We start from the raw sequence: 12,649 nt of genomic DNA, 5'->3' as shown, positions 1-12,649 counted from the left end.
ACGTTTGGGACACCTGTGGGCCATTTAGCTTAGCATTTAACCCCCATTACCTTTAAAACTTTAGTGTATGTGGCTTTTAAAGGCTTGAGAAATGGGTTCTTAGTAAAGATAGGGTATAAAGAAATACACATTTTTCATCGTTGTGCATTCTTAGGGTATGTTAAAAGTTCCAGGTAGCTGGTAGCTGTCAGGGACTAGCACCCTGCAACTTAACAGGTGGCCACAGCGTCCCACACCTCCTGACTCATTTATCTTAAAGGCGTGTATTCAGAATGGAAGGGGAGTTTGCCTTTTGTTGACTTTACCAAATAGCAAAAGGTCCTAGGCATAATACATAATATTGTGTACTCGGTGAAAACCTGGGATAAATCTAGTGGAGTGATCAGAATTTAGATTGTCACTAGTTATCCGACAAGAACTCATGCTTTGGAATCAGATAATCAGTGAAAGGGTAACCTCTGAGCCTGGTATTCCTGGTAGCATCTGCCCCAAGTGGTGTTGAGGCTTAAAGGATGTAACTCGTGTGAACTGCTTAGCACAGGGCTGGGTGAATATTAGCTCTTATTAAGGAGCTCGTCTGTGTTTAATTTTCAGTCTTAAGTCTCTTTGGAGGTTCAGAAATTATTTTTCACTGATGTCTGCTTTAAAACATCATTCATTAATTGCCCTGTACTCAAAGTGTACTTTCTTTACAGGGGCTGAGTGAATACCAGAGGAACTTCCTGTGGAAAAAGTCTTATTTGTCAGAGTCTTGTAATTCCTCCGTGGTGCGAAAGTACCCATGGGCTGGACTTAGATCAGATCAATTAGGTAAGTTGAGCAAGCTAATAGCCATTCTAACCTGGGCTAAGTTTATAACTTGGGCTAAGCCATTATAACTTGGGCTAAGTAAACCTTGGGCTAAGTTTGCCAAATGATATATTAAAAGTTCAGTTGGCCTGGTTGATTTATTCATTTATTAATCAAATATTTATTGAAGGTTTACTATGAGCCAGGACTATTCCCAGCAGCTAGTGTGGCCAGCCAGGTTTCACTAATGGAGGCCTCCATCACAACTGTTTCAGTACTGACTGAGTGGTAAAGTTAAATATTAAAAGCTAAGAAAAGCCAGTGCCCTTACACAGAGGCTGGGGAGTAACAAAAGCCCATCAAGAGTTTTGCCTAGGCCTTTCCTGGGCCGTAAAGCATGACAAAATAAGGAATTCTTAACAGGATCCATTTAGGATTAAACAAGTTTTAATGGGGGTCTGCAGAAACTCCCCAGGCCTCCACAAACAAATTTATTGGCGGTCTGAAGGAACTCCTCAAACCTCCGTGATTCAGCAGGAGACAAGATAAGGGTAATCAGCCCAGCACCTAGACGCATTTAGATAAAGTAAGTTTACTGATGCTCCAGAAGAAGGTCTTCAGGACTCAGACCTTACTTATAGTTTGAAAGAAGTTAATCACTTACATCCTTAGATGAATGCACACTTACACGTGGACGTATAGCTTAGAAGGTATATCAGCTCTGAAAAACTTTGTAATTTGGGGTTGGTCTGGTGATAATTTCCAGGCCTTCTCCCCGTAACTGGTTATAGAAATAAAAACTTTCTTTCTCCCTAGTTCATCTGCATCTCGTTATTGGCAGAGAGAAATATCAGCCCGACCCTCAGTTTGGTCTGGGAACACTAGGGATATAGCCCTGAACCAAAGTACCTTAACTGTGGAGAGAAACAGTAAGCAAGTCACTCAATAAATAAGGGAATTTCAGGTTTTTATGTAAAATTGTAGGGAAGTGTGATAGATAACATGCAGGAGGGGTAGACTGGAGGGAAAACGCTTTAGATTAGATGATTGGGAAAGGCTCATTTTGAGGAGGTGATATTTGAGCTGAGACCTGAAAGCTGAGGGGAAAGTGCTGGGGAAGAGTGCTCCCAAGGTCTTGAGAAATGGAAGCTTAGGGAGATTAGGTCGCTGCCCCAGCTTTACAGCTAGTAAGTGGCAGAACCATGATTTGAAATCAAGTCTGTTTTGTGCAAAGCACGCGATTTCAGAGGTCATGTTCTTGTTATCACACATGCCTCCTCCCTGTGTCCCGGGGAAGTCAGGTTCCTGGGCCAGGGTTTCCCAGAGGGTGACAGAACAGAAAGGAGACAGACTGACTTCATTATACCTGCTTGTTTAATTCTTCCTTACTAGTATATTACATCTCTGAGAGTAGGGCTCTGTCTTATCCACCACCTTGTTCCTACGCAGTACCTAATACAGGCCTTGGAACAATCTATTGCTTCTTGAAACTAATTTTTGAATGAATGAATAAGCCGAAATTTGAATCCACAATAGCTGTTGGGCAAATTGAGCTAGTTTCACCAAGTGAGATTTTAGGAAGCCTGTTACATAGGATTGCTGGGAGGGTTTAAATGAGATGTTGCCTATTAAGGGCCTGGTTCATGTACACAGATCAGTGCTTGGTGCCCCACATGTGATGTGTGCGAGCATGGCAGATAAGTCACATAAATGTTAGATGTTTGAAGCCAGGAAAAGACTTATGGGTAGGGTACCAAGCCTGGGAAGTTAGTAAGATGAGGAGGTATTTTCAGAATTAGGTTTGGAGTACAAAGGGAAGAGTGGGCAAGAGTGGGTGTCTCTTTTAGGGTTCCTCTGAAGCATCATGATCTGAACCAGTGCCAAACTTCAGAGACTGGGTGTCCCTGCTTCTCTGGCAGGGTGCTAGGAAAATCCCTCTGCTCATAATCCTCTTTTTACAAATGACTAGAAATTCCACATATTTGAGCCTCCATTAGATTAAGAATCCAAATAAATCTCTGTTTAAGCATAGATACCCCACCCTGCTGAGCGCCTACAAGGCTATTATGACACTGGAAAATTCATTAAACTGGGTAGTTGTCCAATAACATTTCAGCTTAGATCAGCTGCATTTGAGGGGAAGGTGATGAAATGAGACCATGAGAGCAAAGCCACCTTAGAGCATAGTATATAATGAAGGAAGGAGTGGACTAGGGGAGGAACGTTAGTGGGGAATTTTAGGTCATGGGGAGGGACTGAGCAAGAACTCCAGAATGCTCAGAACGGGAGGTGGGAGGTTAGCAAAAAACAACAGCAGTGTTACCCAGGATGGCTGTCCCTTCTTTTAGAGTAGTGTATTTTTATCCTGGGGATTTGCTGGTGCTGAGAGGCAACAGCAGACCACTTGAGAATTTTCTTTCATTTTGCTCTTCTACCAAAAACCTGCCTCTGTGTTAAAGCAGAGAGGAGTCTAATTGGTGATCTTCAAGCTTTTTAGCTTTTATAGTTCTAGAAAAATTTAGAAAAACATTGTGCCTCATCACAATGTTGTGCCTCATCACAATGTTTTTCTAAATTGCTATTTTTTATCATAAGTTTTTATGAATAGTTTTGAATAATAGAATTTCTGGTATATTGCATAGTGCTTATATGTTTTACATATATTTTGTAAAAACTCTGGAACTGCCAGTTTAGCCCATTCAATTTATGGAAAATGTTTATCATGCAACTGGCAAAGTCAGTATTCATTGGCAAACTAACCGGCCAAATTAGAATTATTTTCTGTGAGAAAAAAGTCTGTTTATCTTTAATTAAGGTAAATGTGTTAATATGCATATGTACATTTCACATGATATCCCTCTCATACCTGAATTTTAATACTAAGAAGGAGATGGAAAATCCATGGAGCTATATGAAATAAGATACTGTTCCTTTGTTATTTCTAATCTCTGTCTGCTTTGCTTTGCTGTCAAATATTCTCCCTCAGGGATATGCTTTCTTGAATTGTCCCTTTGTTTGGCTTCCTACCCCTGAGGTTTTGTTCTACCTTGAGGGGATGCGCTGGAGTAGTTTCAGGCTGGTTAAGAGGTGTGTCTGTCTTCTGTAAAGTGGGAAAAGGGAGATTATGAAAGGGGCGGTGGGAGATGGAACTGCAGATGGCAGATGCAGCTCTCAGGCAGACAGATCAGCGTCAGGCAAGAGAGCACACACATATGGAGTTGAGGATCTGGAAAATGATTCCCTTAAGCCGCCCACTTCTGTTTACCCTCCACATCTTTGTGTGTCTCCAGACAGATACCCAGCCAGTGTGTGAAGACCTGTGGTCTAGGGAAGCCTTTTAAAAGGGTGGGGACCCGGGGTGACATGGCCAGCACATCTACAACAGAGGCTAAGGAGTCCTGGGTTCTACCTCATGCCCAATTTTCTTTCCACCTTCCTTTTCCGTTCTGGTCTTAATCTTCCTTCTCCACCCTGCAGCCGTCTTAAAGATGGCCCTAAACTAGGGCAGTCTCTCAGTGGCTGTCATTCTGCAGAGCTGCTCTTACCTCCATAGAAGGTTAAGTTTTTGGACCTTTGCTTTCCATACAGAAATATAGAGAAATTGTATCTTAGCTGTTGTTAAAAAGGCTTATTCTTTTTTTTTTTTTGAGACAGTGTCTTGCTCTGTCGCCCAGGCTGGAGTGCAGTGGCACAGTCTCGGCTCACTGCAAGCTCTTCCTCCTCGGTTCACGCCACTCTCCTGCCTCAGCCACCCGAGTAGCTGGGACTACGCGCCCGCCACCATGCCTGGCTTTTTTTTTTTTTTTTTTTTTTGTATTTTTTAGAAGAGACGGGGTTTCACTGTGTTAGCCAGGATGGTCTCGATCTCTTGACCTCGTGATCTGCCTGCCTCGGCCTCTCAAAGTGCTGGAATTACAGGCATGAGCCACTGCGCCCAGCGTATTCTTTTTTAATTCTCAGGAAATCAAGGCAGATGTAGAACCAAGATCCAGCACAATGACATCTCATCCCTTCTCATCTTGGTCTGCTCCACTTAAGAGAAGCTTTGTGAAAAGTTCCAAATTTTGACAGTACCAGGGCCCATTGTTCTGTTAAGTAGCACAGGAAAGTAATTAGAAACGAGGCAGCATGTACTGCCTGGCTTGCCAGGTCTATCATGTTGCAATTCTAGTGACTTTTGTTAGGATAACTGGAACATTGTGACCCACTGATTTTTAATTTTTTGTTATGGTTAAATTTTTAATGCTTTTAAAAGCAAAATTAAATATTTTATGTTGAAAAGTTGTGCTTTTAAAATCCTATATTCTGAAGGATATTGTGTGTATATATAGGTACATATATCTGAACTAAATTTTAAATTTCATTTCTCCTTCACAAGTGTTCTTAAAAGTTGTCTTTGTAACTTTTTGCTTTGGTAGCTACTTCTTTGTATACCGTGTTTTGTAGGGATCACGAAGGAGCCAAGTTTTATTTCAAAAAGAAGAGTCCCTTACCATGACCCACAGATTTCAAAATCTCTGGAGTGGAATGGAGCTATCTCAGAGAACAATGTGGTCGCATTGCCAGAACCAGAAGCCCCGGAAACACCAAAATCACAAGAAGCAGAGCAAAAGGATGTTACTCAAGAAAGAGTTGACTCACTAGAAGCTTCCAGGGTTCCCAAAAGAACCAGATCTCACTCTGCAGACTCCAGAGCTGAAAGGGCTTCAGATGTTGTGGAAAATAATGAGGGTGTAACAAACCATATACCAGTTAATGAAAATGTGGAACTGGAACATTCTACCAAGGTTCTTTCAGAAAATGTAGATACTGGGGTAGGCATATTCACTGCATTTCTTTTCAAAAACATAGAATTCTTTGTTGGTTTCATCGTCATTTCTGTAATGTTACATTTTGTGGTTCAGAATTTTCCATTGTTGTTTTCTTGTCTAATGTCTATAAGAATAGTTGATAACAGGCTGTTGACTTTAGTTGTTGTGAATTAGTTCTATTCTTACTACTCGCTATTTTGTAGTAGTTATGCTATGATATCCCTTTATTGGATGGACCTCCTATGTCTGGATTTTATTCATCATGTATTAGCACCTGAGTCCCAAGGGAGAGATCAAGTTGAGACAGAGAAGGGAAGTAGGCCCTTACTTCTGGCAGGGTGCTGAGCTGACTTCTATCTAGCCCCTTTTCAGTTTCTTATCTGTACAAGAAGACAGACAGAAACTCAATTGATGAAATGCAAAAGGAAGGAGAGCTCTGGCTGTCTCTCAGAGATCTTGCATTTTTGCTCTCTTATGTCACAGCTGGCCTGCAGCAGGTCCTTGTGAGCACATAAGCAGAGGCTACCGGAACTTGCATGGGGATCTCAATGCCTTCCACATTTCTTTCTCCATTCTGTTCCACTGCTCTTCTCTGGTTCATGTCCACCACTGACTGGGACTCTGAAGAGGCATTTCAGAGTGTTGGAGAAGAATCCATAGCTTGTTGAAAAAGCTGGGGGTAAAAGGGAACAAGGAAGGTGATGTGTGTCTGGCAGGCAGGAGAAGGGGTGTTCACAGAAGCAGTGTGCAGATGAGGCAAAGTGCTGGGACTTTTTGGTAATAGATTTAATTATGAATGATTAGTAGGAAAGGACTGAGAGTATTATATTTTTCCTGGGATGCCTAATAGTCCTTTGATAGAAAGGAATTTTAAATGGTTTGACACTTGAAAAAAGATACTATTTATAAGTTAAAGTTTGCTGTACCACAATGCGCATGTAGTTTACAATTTTGTACTGTAGACTGAACATTTTGTTAAGAGGATAGATTTTTATGTTATGCATTTTTTTAACCACAATTTTAAAAAAGTTTGAATAGAAATTTTTAATGTCTTTGAGTGGATTTTTGTTTTGAACAGTTGGATAGACTTCTGCGTAAGAAAGCTGGATTGACTGTTGTTCCTTCATGTAATGCCTTGAGAAATTCTGAATATCAAAGGCAGTTTGTTTGGAAGACTTCTAAAGAAACTGCTCCAGCTTTTGCAGCCAATCAGGTAGTTTAATGGATGTAATACATTTCTGAGTACCATTATCTTATCTAGTAATGTAGATTTACATAGAATTAAGAGTTGCAAGAAATTAGGTACTTAAGTAGCCTGGAGGTAGGTTCTAGAAAACCAAAGTGAGAATTTTGCTAAAATCGTCCTGTTACTTATGATTTATGGTAGTAATATTATACTGTCCTAGGCTACTGATGATCATTGTTGCCAGATGCAGCACATATACTAAATATGAGACAGGGTAATGAAAACTTGGGGAACTGGTAAGTTTTTGCATGCTATAAGATTTTTTTACTTAATAAAAAATTATTAAATTGATTTTATTCTAAAATGTGTTTTGTTGACTAATATATTGCATGTTTTGTGTATTCTAAGAAAAGCATAACTGCTTTGAATATTTATTTTAATAAATACAAAATATGTTGACAATAACACAAGATACGTAATTTTGTCCTTATATCAGACAAATAGTAATAGGCATTGTCGGTATAACTATATTTGTAAAATTCAGAAGCTGTAATGATGTGGTTTTAGATTTCATTATAGTCCTGCACAGTTTTAGTGTTGAGATACCATTACTAATAAATAGTCTGTTGTTTTACTACCTTCATCCCTTAGGCAGTTCTTAGGCTTTAAACTCTCATTTATGTTCTTAACAGTACTTCTAGGCAGAGACAGGAAATACCTCCACTTGTAATATCCCCAGAGACCTATAATGGCTTAGTCTGTTTTTTCTTCTGGTCTTTGTGTTTTTCTTTATAAATATACACACTTTCACACACCCTTACATTCATTTTCTCCTGTACGTCAGCATTCACTTATGTATTGTGTATAGCCCTAAGAACTGACGGGATAATTAGATTCAGCAAGACAATAACATCTAGTCATCTTACATTAAGATGAAAAAAACACCAGTGATCCTATAAATTGTGGCAGCTTTGGGCTTATTCAATTTTTAAAATACCTTTGAAATTTATATAACATTTTAAGAAGCTATGAAGTAACAAAATGATAAGTACCCGTTATTAACCTAGTGAATAGGATCAGTACTTCTTTTGCTTACCTACAGGGTTTTTTGGAGATTAAGTGTATCTAAAACATTATTTACAACATAAAAATTGTAATTATTCAGTTTTTTATAGAGTGTTTGACCTTGAAGATAGAGCTGATTCAAATGAAATCATATCGTCAACAAATAGGGCTTTTACATGTCAGTGAAAGCGTTGTGTAGAAATGTTACTTTTATGAGAGAAATCACTAGCGATATATTCATTGGTAGTTTTATTGCTTTCTTTAATGTGTTTCACAAGCTTTTTTTTTTTTTAGAAGGAATTGCTCATTGTTCAAAGCATGTTGAATTTAGAGTCTATGGATTGAAGAGCTTTGAGACAGCTTTCAATGCTTGTTGATAGGAAACCTCTAAAAAGGTTGTTCATTTCTATTTTGTCAGACACCTGCTTTCTGAAAGGATGTCTTATATTAATATGTAAAGGAGTCAGAACAGTTTTTGGCAGGAGAGTCCTTGAGGTTATACTGTACTAAAATAGATAAACAGTTTAAATCTGATCTGTATGAAGATACCCTATTCAGCATTACAAAGCAGTAATATAACTTGTTTGAGTTCCCTGTCTTTTCCATTTGCTTTCCTTGTAATCAGTGGTAATATGCTGTGAAATAGAAACCATACTGTGAAATAGGATAAAAGGAAACATTTAACAATACAAGTGTAGTAATTGCTCAGAACATCTTCTTTGCCTTAATAAAATGTGCTGAAAATAAGCCAAGGGAAGAAAAGCTAAACAAATTCAACATATTGGGTGTTCGAAAATGTCAAGAACTTTCTATTAAGGCAGGAATAAAAAAAAATCATGTCAGGGAGGAAGAAAAAAACCTGTAGAACTGACAACAGAGTTGCCTTAAAGCTACTGTCTGTGTCATATGAAAATATGCCAATATTTATTTTGGTTATAAGCTATATTTTGATTATAAAACTATTATTCAAAACATGGTAATGAGTATATAAAGTTGACCTTTGGATGTTAATAATATATGTGAAATGAAATTAAAATCATATATAACTTTGCTATTTTTTTGTCCTGTAATTCAACTTTATGTATGTTTTGTTAAGTAATTGAAGACCGAAGTTCTGCATATTTAATGAACAAAACTAAACTAAGATAATTTTTGTTTTAAGGTTTTCCACAATAAAAGCCAGTTTACTCCACCATTCAAAGGTAACTCAGTCATCCATGAAACTGAATACAAAAGAAATTTCAAGGGTTTATCTCCAGTGAAAGAACCAAAATTAAGAAATGATTTGAGAGAAAACAGAAATCTTGAAACAGTATCTCCTGAAAAGAAGGTATTCATCAACTTTTAACCTTACCAAACAAAATCTCCATTATTTTAGATTCTCCACATTTTCTTTTGCTTACTACCACCTGGGAGTTTTTAGTTTTCACTAGTTCATTAATTCATTTGTTCATCAAATGTTCATTGACCCAGCTACTAGGAGCAGACATGGGTTGGTACTGAGAATACAAGGCTGGCAAATAGCCCCAAGCAGCTCTTGGGCTAGTGGGGAGACAGACATAAATAAAAATGATACAGCATGTTGAGTACTTAACAGTATAGGAGGTAAGTCTAATACGGTTAATATCAAAGTCTAGTAAGTTTAATATCAAATGACTGGATTTATAGTAACTTCCTGGGGTAACAGTAGTGCTAGAAATACTTGTTTTGTTTTGTTTTGTTTTTTGAGACGGAGTCTCGCTCTGTCGCCCAGGCTGGAGTGCAGTGGCGCGATCTCGGCTCACTGCAAGCTCCGCCTCCCGGGTTTACGCCATTCTCCTGCCTCAGCCTCCTGAGTAGCTGGGACTACAGGCGCCCGCCACCGCGCCCGGCTAATTTTTTGTATTTTTTTTTTTTAGTAGAGACGGGGTTTCACCGTGGTCTCGATCTCCTGACCTTGTGATCCGCCCGCCTCGGCCTCCCAAAGTGCTGGGATTACAGGCGTGAGCCACCGCGCCCGGCCGAAATACTTGTTTTAAGTTATGGGAATTAAACACATACATACTCACATGTATTTTATTTTTATTTATTTTTTCAAGACGGAGTCTTGCTCTGTCACCCAGGCTGGAATGCGGTGGCATGATCTTGGCCCACTGCAACCTCTGCCTCTGAGGTTCAAGCAATTCTCCTGCCTCAGCCTCCTGAGTACCTGGGACTACAGGTGCATGCCACCATGCCTGGCTAATTTTTGTATTTTTAGTAGAATCGGGGTTTCACTATGTTGGCCAGGCTGGTCTCGAACTGCTAGCCTCAGGTGATCCGCCCACCTTGGCCTCCCAAAGTGCTGGGATTACAGGCGTGAGCTGCCACACCTGGCCATCACAAGTAGTTTAAACCAAAGTGTTAGCATGCCAGATTATGGCCAGTATAATTCATATGATCTACCTCAGAATATACAAACAGCAGCTTCTGTGTGATATTACAGCCATTTAAGCTGCAGAATCAGGCTAACATGATTATAAATTACAGGTAATTGGGGTATAAATACTATTTTTTAATCTCCTGGAATGTTGATACCTGATATTTTATGGGTCCTAAAAATAGTATAAAGTTATAAGTAAATATGACTAAAAGTAAAATGATTTATATACACACATATATTAGACCTATGATATTATCGGAGAAAAAAACAATTGTTATCCAGTAAAGCGATTTGGTAACTAATTCATCAGGATCCTATGTTTAATTACTGTAATGCAATTGTAAATTTAGAATATCAAGTTCAGTGTATGGTAACATTATTTAGATATGTATTTGTTAACTTAAAAATTTTCTTCCTTAGCCAAAGATCTAAAATCTTTATTGTTAGAAAATGAAGCTATATCCTCAGCTAAACTTCAAAAATAACTAACCAAATATAATAAAAATTTCAAAACTTGTTTGTTGATTTCTTATTTTTGTTTTCTTCAGTATCTAAAGCTTCTAAAAATAGAAATGTCATTAAATATTCAAGTCTAACTTTATAACATCCATGTTTTCACTTTAATGTGTAACATTTTAAGCATAAAAAGCTTAAATTATTTCCATTTCAGAGTAATGAAATAGACGATCCTTTAAAATTGGAAGCAGAGATGGAATTAAAAGACTTACACCAGCCTAAAAAGAAGCTTACTCCTTGGAAACATCAAAGACTTGGGTATGTATTTTAATAGGAAAATATAGTATTTCAGTGATCAACATAGTGAAATATTTACTTTCATTTCATTCCTATTAGGAAGGTGAATTCCGAATATAGAGCAAAATTTCTGAGCCCAGCTCAGTATTTATATAAAGCTGGGGCTTGGACACGTGTGAAGGGAAACATGCCAAATCAGGTGAGTGTACGTGAGCTTAATAAGCCCACATGTTCTTTCAGCCTCTATTAACACTTTAATTTCACAATGAGTTCCATTTGGTAATAGAGACCACAATTTAAAGAAGTATGATATAATAATAGCACTAATAGTATCAGGAACTTATGTATTAGGATGTAAATTATCAGTGTGTTTTTTTTTAATGCCACTGGCTCTTCAGCAATTACTATTCATTGAGGTCTTTTAAGTTAACACTTTTTACCATCAAACATTTGATTGTGTTAATAGATTGAATTTATAGAATTGTATCATTATAGATTCGAGTATTTCATAACTTTCAGACCTCCACTCTCTCAACTGAAGATTAAATAATTTGTCTGATAGTGATGCCCATTGTCAGTGTGTACTCTTACAGTTTGTAGGCAAAAGAAAGATACAGCTTATGTGGTTAGAGGTGTGAGCTACAGGTTGGGGTACTCTAATGTGGGAGAAACTGGGGATCTGAAGATAGGTTTGAGGGGAAGGGTAATTCTAGAGTTGAGAAGTGCTACTTTAGTACTAGCTTCTTATACTCAAAGGATAGAGAATGGAACATTTTTATTATTGTATTAGCATCTTTCAAATCGTATCTTGACTTTTTTTTAACTTTTCTGAGAGAACAAGCTACATTAAAATGTTTCTGTTTAGATTAGACATTAGTAAACATCCCACTTCCCCCTGTCATTGTAAACAGAAGGATAATTTGGATGGGGAATGGGTCTTTTATTTAGCTCATTACTTAAAACCATGGCCCACAATTATGTGTAATCAGCCTCGGGGGGAAAGGGCTGGTGCTCGGTGCTCGGTGCTCGGTGCTCGGTGCTCGGTGCTCGGTGCTCAGTGCTCTGAGCTGCTGGTTCTTTGAACTGCAACTCCCAGACACATGTCCTAGTGACTGTCATGCTGTCTGCATATTGTTTCAGGAGGTCACTTGATTCCTTCCACCGTGGCCACTCTTTTGCTTTCTACTTCTCTATTTGAGCATATCTTGAAGACAGCACAGGCAAGTAAAAGACAAAGCTCAAAGCTGTCCCAGATATTATCTGGGGCAATGTTCATATAGTCCCCTTAGTGAAATCAAGTTAAAACTAGGAGCGTCGAAAGCACCCATGATGGAAGAAAGGCAGTGAGTCAGCTAAACTCTTGAGCAGTTTGTGACCATCCCAAGTCTTGGCAAAGATCTCCCTGACTGAGGAATCTGATAGTGGGAGTGAGGAAAAGCAGGACAGAGGCAGAACAGTGTGTGGCCAGTAAATCGGTGTCAGCTGCTGGCCTGTTGTGTTTAGGCATGACACTAGGTTGAGGTTATGAGAAACTCTTTGTTTTGGAAGACTGTGTTTTCTCTGAGATTTCTACACTCGATCTTGGCCAAAAGACCAAGAAGCAATTTCTTTAAGATGAGTTTAGGCGTCAGAACTAAACATCTA

General features: G+C 38.6%; 1 protein-coding gene across 9 annotated transcripts in view; it reads left to right on the top strand.

Annotated features, from left to right (window-relative positions):
- The window catches only part of MDM1 (Mdm1 nuclear protein), a 78,727-nt gene that overhangs the window by 40,518 nt on the left and 25,560 nt on the right, over positions 1–12,649 (top strand). For 5 of the 9 annotated variants that reach the window (XM_045365577.2, XM_074007365.1, XM_005571483.4 and 2 more), the window contains 6 exons: positions 696–810; positions 5,236–5,603; positions 6,679–6,813; positions 9,014–9,181; positions 10,923–11,026; positions 11,105–11,204. In XM_045365577.2, the coding sequence (XP_045221512.2) occupies positions 696–810; positions 5,236–5,603; positions 6,679–6,813; positions 9,014–9,181; positions 10,923–11,026; positions 11,105–11,204 (990 nt within the window). The remainder of the gene's footprint in view (positions 1–695; positions 811–5,235; positions 5,604–6,678; positions 6,814–9,013; positions 9,182–10,922; positions 11,027–11,104; positions 11,205–12,649) is intronic. The other 4 variants (XM_074007366.1, XM_074007367.1, XM_005571486.4 and 1 more) reach the window with 2 other exon arrangements.

This window comes from Macaca fascicularis, chromosome 11 (genome assembly GCF_037993035.2).
Source record: "Macaca fascicularis isolate 582-1 chromosome 11, T2T-MFA8v1.1".
Classification (NCBI taxonomy): Eukaryota; Metazoa; Chordata; class Mammalia; order Primates; family Cercopithecidae; genus Macaca; species Macaca fascicularis.
Note: the sequence above shows the minus strand (reverse complement) of the source record. Positions and strands in the feature narration are given on the sequence as shown.